The sequence below is a fragment of the Delphinapterus leucas genome, chromosome 12 (assembly GCF_059928025.1).
Source record: "Delphinapterus leucas isolate spDelLeu-1000000601 "Yukka" chromosome 12, BTC_Dleu_Yukka2, whole genome shotgun sequence".
In the NCBI taxonomy this organism is placed as follows: Eukaryota; Metazoa; Chordata; class Mammalia; order Artiodactyla; family Monodontidae; genus Delphinapterus; species Delphinapterus leucas.
The window spans coordinates 68,858,513-68,871,023 of NC_143140.1; the positions used below are offsets into that span (position 1 = coordinate 68,858,513).

Below are 12,511 nucleotides of genomic sequence, written 5' to 3' on the forward strand. Positions count from 1 at the left end.
CGTCACTATATTATCAATTAGCCATCAGGAAGACATGATAATTGACTTCTCAGGGACTGAGAAAAACTTAATTTCTTTGAAAAGAACGAACGGAATGTCCTGACATCTTTTTTTTTTTTTAACATCTTTATTGGAGTATAATTGCTTTACAATGGTGTGTTAGTTTCTGCTTTATAACAAAGTGAATCTGTCCTGACATCTTAAAGTCATGCGGTTCAATTTTTTTCCCCCATTTCTTTAATTAAATCGCCAAATATGAAATGGCTCTATACCTTATTTACACTCCAGTGACGCACCGAGTGTTGCACATCATTAACTTTGACATATGTATTCCAAACAACAATCACGCCTGTGCAGTCTCCTGAATACATGTGATGACCTATTTAAAAAAAATAAAATTATTTACGTATAAATGTCACAGAGAGGTTGAAACAAATATTATGAAATTGGGAAAACACATCCCAATAAAACAAAGAATTGAAGGGCTAGTAAAAGGCATTACAGTTTTTAAAAAGTCCAAAAGGCAAACAATCAGATCCCAACTATCTTTAAATGAATTCTTCACCCTTTTGAATTATTTTTGATGATTTATTTCCCTTTGTCACCTACCTGAATTTGAATACAAAAAGAAATGAGCATCTCAGTTTATGTGTATGTGGCTCAAATTCCAAAGCTAAACAAATTATTTGAAATATCCAATACGATCTGTATTGCTCACCTTTATTAACCTATATAATCTATTTTATATTCCTGGAAAAACACCTATACTCTAATATATACTGTTAGCATAATACCTGAGACCTGGTAGGAACTCAAAAAATGACCAGGGAATGAATAAATTAATAAATAACAGGTGCTTCAGTTCAGCATCATTTCTTAGAGTCAAACCATCTTACAGCTGAATGGGACCTCAGAGATCATCAGATTCAACTTCATAACCCGTCAGGAATATCTTACAAACCATTATGAACAGATGGTTGTTCAGCAACTGTGAATGTAATATTTTACACAAAAGTAGCTTATTCAACTGATGAAATGCTCTGTATATCAGAATGTTTTTTCTAATTCTAAGCAAAGAAAATCTGTTTCTTGCAGCTTTGGCCCTACTTCTACCTACAGAGCGACGTAGAAGGACTTCTTTTTTTTCCACATCTTAACCAAATATTTGAAGAAATTCTTCATCTCTCTTTTATGAGCTACTTCTATTATGACAGAATTTTCAGACACCTTTCTATCCTTGGTTGACCTTTCCTGAATGTGTTCCTACTTATAAACATCCTTATGGTTGAACTGAGTACATTAGCAGTATTATCATTTTGATCTGGATCCCATACCAATTTATTATAGCTATACACACCTAGTATGTGAAATAATAGAAAAGGTGACTATTTAATAATGAATTTCTTTATTATTCCAGCTGACAAAATAACCTATATTTTATGTCCTTTAAACACTATCCATAATACTCATATTCTAAGATTAAACCTTTAAATAATTGCAAATCTCCCTTCTATATGTTTCTGTACTTAAAAAAAAATCCTGTTGCTACATTTAAAATATATATTTTCAATATTCCTCTGGGATTTCCACCCCCCATCTTCCTCATTTTTACCCTTTACATAAAACGGCCCTTTAAAAAACCTACTAAGGGAATAATCACCAATCCAATGAAATATATTTTGCAATTTGGAACAGGACTGGTTGTTACAGCAAAGATTAGTTGAATCAAAGTGTTTAGAAATTTACTGACTTCAAAATTAACTAACAATTCCCTCAGTGCCAAGGTCTATCATATGATCTTCAAAATATGCACAAACATATTTAATTTTATCTGATACATAAAGTCACCCTCAAGCTTAAATAATTATTATCCTAGTGAAACAGAAAATTTTTCAAAATTCTTCATGTAACTAGCCTTCAACTGGCATATATTCTTGGACATACCTTCAATATCAAAACAGAGAGAGTTGATGAAACTCTTGTGAGCGTCAAACTGTCGGATTAACATGGCAGGATCCTCTCTCATATCAACTTTCCATATACGTATCACAGAATCATAGCATCCTGTAACCACCAGCTCTTTTACAGCTGGGTGGAATTTAGCCGTGTAAACAAAAGAAGGATGAGGTAAAACTCTGAAAGTATTTGTATTGTTTATTTCATTTTTCCATATCCTGGAAAAGGATAAAAAAGTTACATATTGCTTCTGAAAGGTAGACATTTCTCTAAGAACCAATATGGGCAATGGACTTTATAAAAGTAAGCAAGTGACAACAACCAGTGGTAAATTTTATAACAGTAAAAATAATGTGATGACATTATTTGATAGCCAGAGTTCTTTCAGTTTGACAAAGCTATTTCTTACAGTTATTTTCAAGCATAATGGTTAATTCCTCTACTAACTGTAATCTATACTGTAAAATAAAAAAACTGTACTTGTATATGTCTGTACTTTTTAAACCTACCTATTTTTGGCATTGAGTAAACACATTGGATAGTTGGTAAAATACTGCATTTAATACAATATAAGTAAAAAACAAAACAGAGGGAGAAATTTCAATGATTTCCCATTTAGGCTGTGTATATTGTTTTTCCAAAGTGCTTACAGTTGAGGGTTTAGAGAATAGGGTACTCTATTAACTTTCTATTTGTAATTTCAAAGCATAGATAATGAACATAAACATTTCAAAGACTTAGAAGGCACATTGAAATTACTATATAAATACTTGAGTAAAATAACATTAAAATCATTACAATATTTTATAGAAAACAGGCTATCTAACGTCGAGCACTCACTTTATGTTTATTACTCTTGTTATCTCTTCCTTTATATAATAGGTGATTTAAAAGAAATTAATATTGTTATTGCTACAGTCTTGACAAGAGCAAACTCTAAGAGTTAAACTATCATGTTAGATACTCTGCAAGCCAATATGCAAAAATAGGCAAAATCTAGGAACAAACAGGTGCTTTGTGAGTGGGAAGCACTCGATTTTTAAAAATTTAAGTTATCAGAATTAGAAGAATTTATTAATTTTTTAATATGGGGATTTATAGTTCATCCTTTTAATTACTGTCTAAGAACTGAAGCAAATTAAGTCTTTTTCAAAATTATCTATAAAAAATACAGTTGCTGTTCAAGAATAACATTCTGTAAGTTTTCTCAGCAGCTGCTTAAAATACAGGATATGATCTTTAATTACTAAGAATCCAACCTAATAAATGAAGGAAGTGAAAGAACATGTTTTCAAGTAAAAGTAAAGCATGTGTGTCACTGCATAAACATTTTTACCACAGTGATACTTTCAATGAACACATGTAACATGAAATATAGTACTTATAGAAAGAACAAAATCACTAATTTGGAGGGAATATTAAGGAGAATGCTAAAAGATAAAAACTTCAGTGGCTTGCTAATAAATCTCAGCGGCATTATCTGAAATACTATATAACAAGAAGAAATGAAGCAACTGTACCTTAAAAACAGCTCAATATAATTAGAACAGACACAATATCTTAAAATAAAAATGAAGCTTTTTACATAAAAGCGGAATCGGTACCAATGATGGCTTTCATCACCCAAGCAATGGTAGAATCCAAGATCAAAAGAAATGTATTAATGGGTTTGTGAAAAAAAATCAGATTGACCGTAGACAGAGAAGAACAGTGATATACAAATCTGTAAAGACCAGATGAACACACACAAAAATTATCAGAATTAGGAAAGAAAAAAGACATTCCAAAGTTAAAACAGTATGTGTGAAGAGAGAGCAGAGTGGGGTCTTCTGGGTCTATCTGGGAGCCATTACACATGGATAAGTCTTTCTGATTATATTAGGAGCTGCTGATCTGTAGTGTTCTCATGGATAAGTCTTTCTGATTATATTAGGAGCTGCTGATCTGTAGTGTTCTCAAATTATACTGAAGATAACTAAAGATGGAGATTTAGGTTAAGCCCATCTGGCAGAGAGCTAACCAGTGGAAAACAGTTACTCAGGAGACGCTAACAATAACAGGTGACGTTGACCCCAGAGGATAACAGAAGACCTGGGCAGAAGCCCGAACTCCTGCCACTTTTGAGCATTAGCAACTCTGGTTCTCTTCCTTTTGACTTTAGCTCATTCAGTGTAAGTATTCTTCACCTCTTTCAAAAACCTCACTGTCTTTTTTGTTCTAGCCACAGTGTTTCTCTCTTCACTCAGTTAATCCTTCACAACAGTATTTTTAGGATGTAAAGAGTCCTAAATTAGTATCAACTTCCAAGCTACAGAAAGAAAAAAATATCCTTTACTACAATATATGCTGTGCGAGGAAACCCAAGTTGACTTCAAGAAATGGTAAAATCTGAGCTGGGTTTTAAATGATGACTAGGAGCGCACCCTGGCTTACAAAAGGCATTTAGACGTGTGCTGAGTGAATGAGTTGGGCAGGAACGGGAGGAGAAGGGCATGTCAGCATAGGAAGATCCCACAGGTAACATGGAGATGCCAAAGAAGATAAGATGCTAAAGGTATTTCAAAAGATTGTGTGGGTGAGGCAGAGGGTACATGGGAAGTGCACAAGGGACGACAGAAGGTCAATGAGGGTCATGCCTGTCATGCCACGCTAAGGAACTGGAATATTTTCCAAAGCGCAAAGATTTTTAAAGTCAAGACATTATGAAAGATGGTTTTGGAAAGAATTTTAGCATAGCAGGGATGGAGGAGCTAGAGGGTGAACACTGGGAAAGCTTAGCAGTAACAGTTTAAGCAAAAGATAACAAGGACTTGAATTAAGGCAACAGCAGTGAGGATAGAAAGAATGTGACAGAATGTGAGGCTTTTAGGAGGCAGAATTAATATACTTTAGAACTACCTGTATGTAGAAAAGAAACATGAGTACTACTCTGAGTTCCCAGCTTGGGAGACAGGGTGGATAAGGATGCCATTAAAAACTATATGAGGGCTAAAAAATGAAAACAAAATTTGGTGATTTCCGTTATGGATCTGAGGTGCCATTGGGCTATCCAGACAGAAGTCTGTAATACAAAGTTGAATTCGGAAAAAGAGAAGGAGCTCCAAGTCATTAGCATGTAAGTGAGATTCAAAGCCAAGGAGATGAGAGAGGCCAGGATAAGCACACCAAACCACAGAAGACATCGAATAAAGGATCTTGGGGATAAGCATTTACAGAGAACAGGCAGAAGAAAAGGAACAAGAGAATGAGAATTGGTCAGACTGATAAAAAGAAAACAGAAGAGGTTGTCAATGAAAACCATGACTTGAAAATATTTCAAGACTGGTCAATAATGAATTACTGCAGTGAAGGCAAACAGGGTAAGGACTAAAACTAGCCAGTGGATCTGAAAATTAGTAAGAAACTGCAGCTCTCTCAAAGGAAGTTTATATAGCACGCTGGAAGTGAAAGCCAGACTAACTGGGGGAAAGTAAAGACAGTGTGTATAGGATGCTTCTTGATGGTGTAGAAAGAAAAATAATGTGGTAGCCTGAAAGGCAGGAGGAGTTTAGAGAAAGATTTCCTTAAGATAAGGAGATTTGAACATACTTCTAAGATGAGAGGAAAAAATCAATAGAGGAAGATACTAAAGAGACAACAGAGGTAGGAAATAAATGTAACAGATTAAAAAAGTAACTTTTAAAATATTTTATTGTGATACTTATTAAATTGGAAGGGGCTAAATTATTTCCAAAACTGACATTTTGAACAATGCAAATAGTTGACAATCTATTAAGCTCTTAAAACATAAGGTGCATATTCGTTTACTGACCCTACACTGTGCATTGAGCAGCACCATGTCCTGGCCTCTGCATCCAGCTAACAGTGGAGGCGGAATCCCTGCCATCAAGAGTTTATATTCCAGGAAAAATCTCAGTTGTTTAAGAACTTCATCTCAAAATATTAATCAAAGAGTGTATAAAATGATCATTTAAAGACAGTGAGGACTAGAAACATTATATATTACATAAACGAAATATATTTAACAGAATGCCTTTAGGAAAAACGTTTTCATTACTTCTTATTTAATCAGTGAGTCTGTATGATGCATGTTTATGACGGTTCCTTGATAAGCAAAACATCACTGAAGCATAAGAGTAGTTATATCACTTTATATTCATTCGCTCTGCTTTCTTTGAGGGCAAGCAGCATACACAGCGAGTACTTCTCAAGGATACTGACCTGGCAGTGCCATCAGATGATGCAGTAAGGATATAGCGATCACCTTTTGACCAGCAAAGATCATAAATGATATTGAGGTGGCCACACAATTCTCTCATGAAACGTCCAGAAGGAATTTCATATACTAATGAAAATATTCAAAAATTAGTATGTTTCCAGATAGAGGATTCTTAACCGAATAACATAAAAATTCATAATTTATAATAATTTGTATACCAGGTAAGCACTGTCTATAAGAACATTATCACCAAAGACATTTTCAGTATTAAAAAATTTCAAAGTCTAGGGCTTCCCTGGTGGCGCAGTGGTTGAGAATCTGCCTGCTAATGCACGGGACACGGGTTTGAGCCCTGGTCGGGGAGAATCTCACATGCCGTGGAGCAACTAGGCCCATGAGCCACAACTACTGAGCCTGCGCGTCTGGAGCCTATGCTCTGCAACAAGAGACGCCACGATAGTGAGAGGCCCGCGCACAGCAATGAAGAGTGGCCTCCGCTTGCCACAACTAGAGAAAGCCCTCGCACAGAAACGAAGACCCAACACAGCAAAAATAAATAAATAAATTGATAAACTCCTACCCCCAACATCTTGTTAAAAAAAAAAAAGTCAAAATCTACTTAAAAGTAAGTTTTCACTTGCTTTAGACACAAGAATTTACATACTGAAAATTTTATAATGGGCTACAATTAACAATTATTCTTATCTCTTCAAAGCAATCCTAATAATCTTTGATAATCAATTTATTAATCTAATAACTTTAAAAAATTATTTATTTATTTAGGCTGTGCCGGGTCTCAGCTGCGGCATGCAAACTCTTAGTTGTGGCATGCATGCGGGATCTAGCTCCCCGACCAGGGATGGAGCCCAGGCCCGCTGCATTCGGAGTGTGGAGTCTTACCCACTGGACCACCAGGGAAGTCCCTCAAATAACTTTTAAATTGCAATTCACTTCAAAGATTCTGTAATTTGGTCTTTCATGAATAAGTTATTATTTTATCTGAAAATCAATCAAATTCCAACCAAAATTTAACTATTCGAAGCAATGAGAAATTTAAACTGTGCTATTGTGAGAAAAAAATTCTAATACTAAAAATGATAGACACTACTGTGAGAGAATGGACAGAGATTTAATCTGAGAAACAAGGCATTGTGGCATGGCTATGTTACATATATATATATATATACAATGAAATCTAAGATAACAACTTAACACAGAAAATACTTTCCAAGTCTCTACTTCCACCTAGTGGTAAAATCAACTGCTCTTTAAACTATCAAGCAGTACACAAGAACTTCTGTAATAGCAAAATGAAGACCTCGGAAAATCTGCTTCCCCATAAAAGCAACGAGAACACTGGCAAAAATTGTCAAAATTAACTTTTTCAGAACTCTGGAAATGAAAGGCTTGCAAAAATCTGAGGAGCATTTATTAAAGAAAACAGCTGAATCTTGGTAATAACACTGAGCTCTGCGGTGTTTTAATTTGTCCTGTTCCCATTCCCCTCTCCCAAGCTCCAAAGTGGACTTCAAAACCAACAGCCTTGAAACTACGAAGAAAACCAGCAGCCTAGCAGCTATGGGATGGGGCAGAAGAGGACTGAAGATCTCCAAAGCCCCATCTCCAAGATTTATCACTGCTGGACAGCTTGGCAGCTCCCGGAAAGGCTCCATTTTCAGGGCTTGGCTTTATCTGACCTGGCTCTGAGCATGATCTGTGTGAAGAGCTGAAACTCTAGGGTGCATGAAATAATCAGTGGTGTGGCTATCTGACACAGTGATACCAGGTGGGCCTAAGAAGAAGCTGACAAAAAAATTCAAAAGGAAAAACTGGGAATGAGATGTTCATAGGGCAGTTTGAAAAGCTCCAATACATTCTGGGGAATCTAGAAGGACACGTACACATGAAAGGCTGTGTATATACTGTGCAAGAAAGACCTGAAAGGCCCTGTCTCTTACTGTGACTGCCCTGAGGGCTGTGCAAGTAAAGGCTAAGGCAAAGTTGTAAACTCCCTACTTTAGAATTGGAAACACACACACACACACACACACACGGCACTTCGGCACAGGCTGGGAGACCCATTCACTCAGGCATTTAAAAATCCCTCTCTAACCACTAGTGGACCACTAAGCTAACCAAGCAACGACTCCAGGGGTAAAACCTGACAAAGGATAACGACCACAGAATTAGTCCAGGAACATCACTAAACAAACAACAACAACAACAAATCCCAGGTGGACAGATGGAGGGGGGGTAAAGAGGGGAATCTGATTTCCAGAGTTGCCACATTGTAATATTTAAAATACCTAATTTTCTAGGGAGACATACCCCTAAAAAAACCCCAAAATAGTAAAGTATGGCCACACACAGGAAAAAAAGCAGTCAGCAGAAACTGTCCATGACACTGGTTTCCTAGATAAAAACTTTAAATTCACTTGTGTAAACATGTTCAAAGATATAAAGAAAACCACATCTAAAGAACGAAGGTGTGAGAATTATTCCTTAGCAATTAATAGAGAATATAAAAAAGGACCAAACGGAAATTCTAGAGTTGAAAAGTACAATAACTGAAATAAACAATTCACTAGAGGGGCTCAACAGCAGATATGAACTGTCAGAATAGTCAGTAAACTTGAAGACAGGTCAATTGAGATTATGCAGTCAGAGGGGCAGAAAGAAAAAAAATGAAGGAAAATGAATAAAGGTGCAGAGACCTGTAGGACGCCATCAAGTGTACCAATATAGAAATGATGGGAGTTCCAGAAGAAGAGAAGAAATAGAAAGGGGTAGAAAGAACATTCAAAGAAATAAAGATGAAAAACTTCCCAAACTTGTGAAAAACATCAATCTGCACATCCTAGAAGCTAAATGAATTCCTAGTAGACACACCATAATCAAAAAACAATGACAAAGATTCTTTTGTTTTATGAGATTTAAGCAGTAAGTATATCTAAATTCAAGTTTTTCTTTCTTTCTTTTTAAAAAATATTTATTTATTTGGCTGTGCCAGGTCTTAGTTGCACATAACAAATTTGAGGGCTTTCATAATCAAATTATCACTACTATCAACTGACTAAAATTGGATTAAAATTCCTCAAGAGATTTATTAATCCTTCATGTTGCAAAATTTCTATATTTAAAGTAGAAAATGCTTAAAAAAATACCTCCTGAATGTTTTAAAAATAAATTTATCTTCCTTCATTTGATCATTTTCATTCTATTTCTGGACCTACATTGTATAGCAAAGTGCAAAATTATTATAAAAGAATTGTTACTTTACTTGAGGAAATCTATTTTAATTTAGTAGTACTGGTGGATGACTCAAATTAAGATTTCAATGAATTTTAAAAACCAAAACTCATCCTGCGTATAGACTACAATCAGCTTAAACAGAAGGATCATTACTCACAGATAATCGGATACCCATCCCGGCTGGCACAGGCTGCTGCTAATATTCTTCCATTGTGGGAGAAAGCAAGACAAAAACATCCTCGCTCTCCTGCATTTAGTGAGAAGAGGTGCTTGTTTGGCATACGGCAAGCCTGAAAAACATACATTTTACTAATATAGATGAAGAAACATGAAAATATGAAAGCTAGCTGTTAACTTCAATTATTGTAGCTGTTGCAGTTTCTGGTTTTTTAAAAAGTCCCTTTACTGTGACGCAGAGGAAGAAGAAAGCAAGTAAGCAAATGATGGAAAACCATAGTAAATTACTTTCAAAGCAGAGAATCACTTTCAATTCTCCAGAAAATTAAGTGAATTTATACTCCATGCCTAACTAGCACTATTCACCCAAAATATGAATAGAAAATTTCAATATCTGATACTCTAAAGCTGTCACTACCACATTATTTTTATACAGCCACAAAAATGAATGTATGTTACACTCTTATTTCATGACAGCAACTAATAAGTGATTTTTGCTGAACCATAAACTTGTTCTGAGTCTATAAATGCCATATAGGCCTAGCTGAAGTCCATGATGTATGAACATTCATTCTCTTTCTTTTTCTCTCTCTTAAAATAACCACTATTTGTACTGCCTTCCAAAATGTATTTTCAAAGTAAATCAATCACCTCCTATTGATTTCTCATTCACTAATTTTATTAAAATTCCTTCATAATTTTTATGTTTCATTCCTTATTATCAGATGAAACCAAAACTTTCTGTGAATTATTATCTGCTGTAGAAAATACTACTTTTTTTTTTTTTTTTTTGCGGTACGCGGGCCTCTCAGTGTTGTGGCCTCTCCCGTTGCGGAGCACAGGCTCCGGACGCGCAGGCTCAGCAGTCATGGCTCACGGGCCCAGCCGCTCTGCGGCATGTGGGATCTCCCCGGACCGGGCCATGAACCCGTGCCCCCTGCATCGGCATGCAGACTCTCAACCACTGCGCCACAAGGGAAGCCCACTACTTACTTTTATTTGTCCTAATTCTCTCTTTCAAACTTTTGTGAGCCTTAGTTCCTGTGTTTCTTATTATTCAAAAAGTTCAACTGAACATATATTGAGCCCTTACTATATGCCAAGAATGTGGCACTTTATTACAAATGCCTTTTTATATATTCATCACAGTAAACCTGTAATTATTATTACTATATATAGCTAATAAGGATTATTCAGAGGGTTAAGCCCAGCTTAACGGGCCGAGTCAAAGACTACTGGTTCAAGGGCCCGCCTTCTAGATTGGTGCCAGGTTTTTCACAAGTAGCATCAAGATTTAGCAGCATTATGAAGAGGCAGCATTATGAGCAGCTACTAGAAAGGCGAAAAATTCAACAGACATTTATTAGGTGCCAATAATGTACCAGACACCATTTTCCCTCCATTCTCTATTGGGATGATATAGAAAAGGGAAAGGGGGATAAAAAGAAGACAAAAATTGAAGGAAAAGTTAGGAAGTTTCATAACCACTTGCTGCTGCTCTTAGAGGAGGAGACGTAGTTAAGGAAAACTCTGTGCCTCATCACTTAAGCCAAAATACTAACGGCACCATCATTTCCTTTGTATTCCCAGAGTTTGACACTGTACGCAGAAGAGGCACTTGATGAACGTTTAATAGCAGCAATAAAGATCCTCAACATTTTCAACTCTTTCCCCTTCATCACTACCTTGTCAGTCACTAACTCACACTAGGTCTTTCCTTTTGTATTTACCTCTTACTTCTCACTCTTGCCACCAATACCCCAAGGTGGGACCCTTCTCACCTCACACATCAATGACTGCAACGGCTACCTTTCTCTCATTCTGATGTATCCTACCTCAAGATCTACCTGCCATCGCCAGCATTAATCTGTCCTAAAATACAACTGTTATCGTGCTTCCTCCCTACCTGAAACCTCCCATTATCTCTCAATCCCACACAATCAAATATTAGGCTACCTACCATCTGAGCCACTCCACAATGTGGGCCTAATCTATCACACCACTTTTGCCTCTTATACAAACTTGGGTTTCCAGCCAGCCAAGTTTTGAGTGCCTGAGGAATACAGCAGGTGCTTTCCCATTTATTTACAACATTGCCACAATATGAAATACTCCTCCCTGTCCTCTTCATCCACTCCTAACTTTGCCATGCTTTAAAGTCTACCTCAAGTTCCACCAACCTGTTGAATGAACCCTTCTTCCACCACTCCAGATCACCTTCTACATAGCTGCAATTCTCAAACTGGTTTAGTTTCAGGGTGCTTTACAGTCTTAAAAAAATTTTGAGGACTCCAAAAAGCTTTTGTTTATGTGGCTATATAAACAGATATTTATTATATTAGAAATTAAAATTGAGAAATTTTTAAAATATTTGTTAATCATTTTAAAAACAACAGAGCAAGCCTATTAAATGTTAACATAAATAATTTCTTTTTATGAAAAATAACTACATAAAGTGGAATTGTTCTATATTTTTGAAAATTTTTTTAACATCTGGCTTAATAAAAGATAGCTGGAATTTCATAATTGCTTCTGCATTCACCCTCTTGTGATATCATGTATCATTTAGTCTCTGGAAAACTCCAGTGTATACTTGTGAGAGAATGAAAGTCAAAAAGAAAAACTAAATCATTATGGAATCATTAGAATCATTATGATCTTATTATGAAAATAGACTGACTTCAACAGACCCCTTGAAAGTATCTCAGGACTCCCAGCAGTCCCCAAATCACACTTTGAGAACTACTGATCTAAACAATTATTTTTATAGCTATATTTCCTCAAGACTTCTTTGCAGCAAACCTGACAGTGAACAACACTGTAACCACTTCCCGTGTCCCCAACTGACGTGAAAGGTCCCCAAGGCCACAGTCTAAGTATTATTCTCTCCATATTATTATGTCTGAA

At 36.0% G+C, this 12,511-nt stretch overlaps 1 protein-coding gene across 10 annotated transcripts in view; it reads right to left on the reverse strand.

Annotated features, from left to right (window-relative positions):
• The window catches only part of AHI1 (Abelson helper integration site 1), a 218,610-nt gene that overhangs the window by 163,646 nt on the left and 42,453 nt on the right, over window positions 1–12,511 (reverse strand). For all 10 annotated transcript variants that reach the window (XR_016395216.1, XR_016395218.1, XR_016395215.1 and 7 more), the window contains 4 exons: window positions 9,585–9,717; window positions 6,178–6,301; window positions 1,945–2,174; window positions 273–379 (listed from right to left, as the gene is read on the reverse strand). Coding sequence is in view for 5 of the 10 variants with exons in the window: in XM_089922020.1 (XP_089778146.1) it covers window positions 273–379; window positions 1,945–2,174; window positions 6,178–6,301; window positions 9,585–9,717 (594 nt within the window). In the remaining 5 variants the exon portion in view is untranslated. The remainder of the gene's footprint in view (window positions 1–272; window positions 380–1,944; window positions 2,175–6,177; window positions 6,302–9,584; window positions 9,718–12,511) is intronic.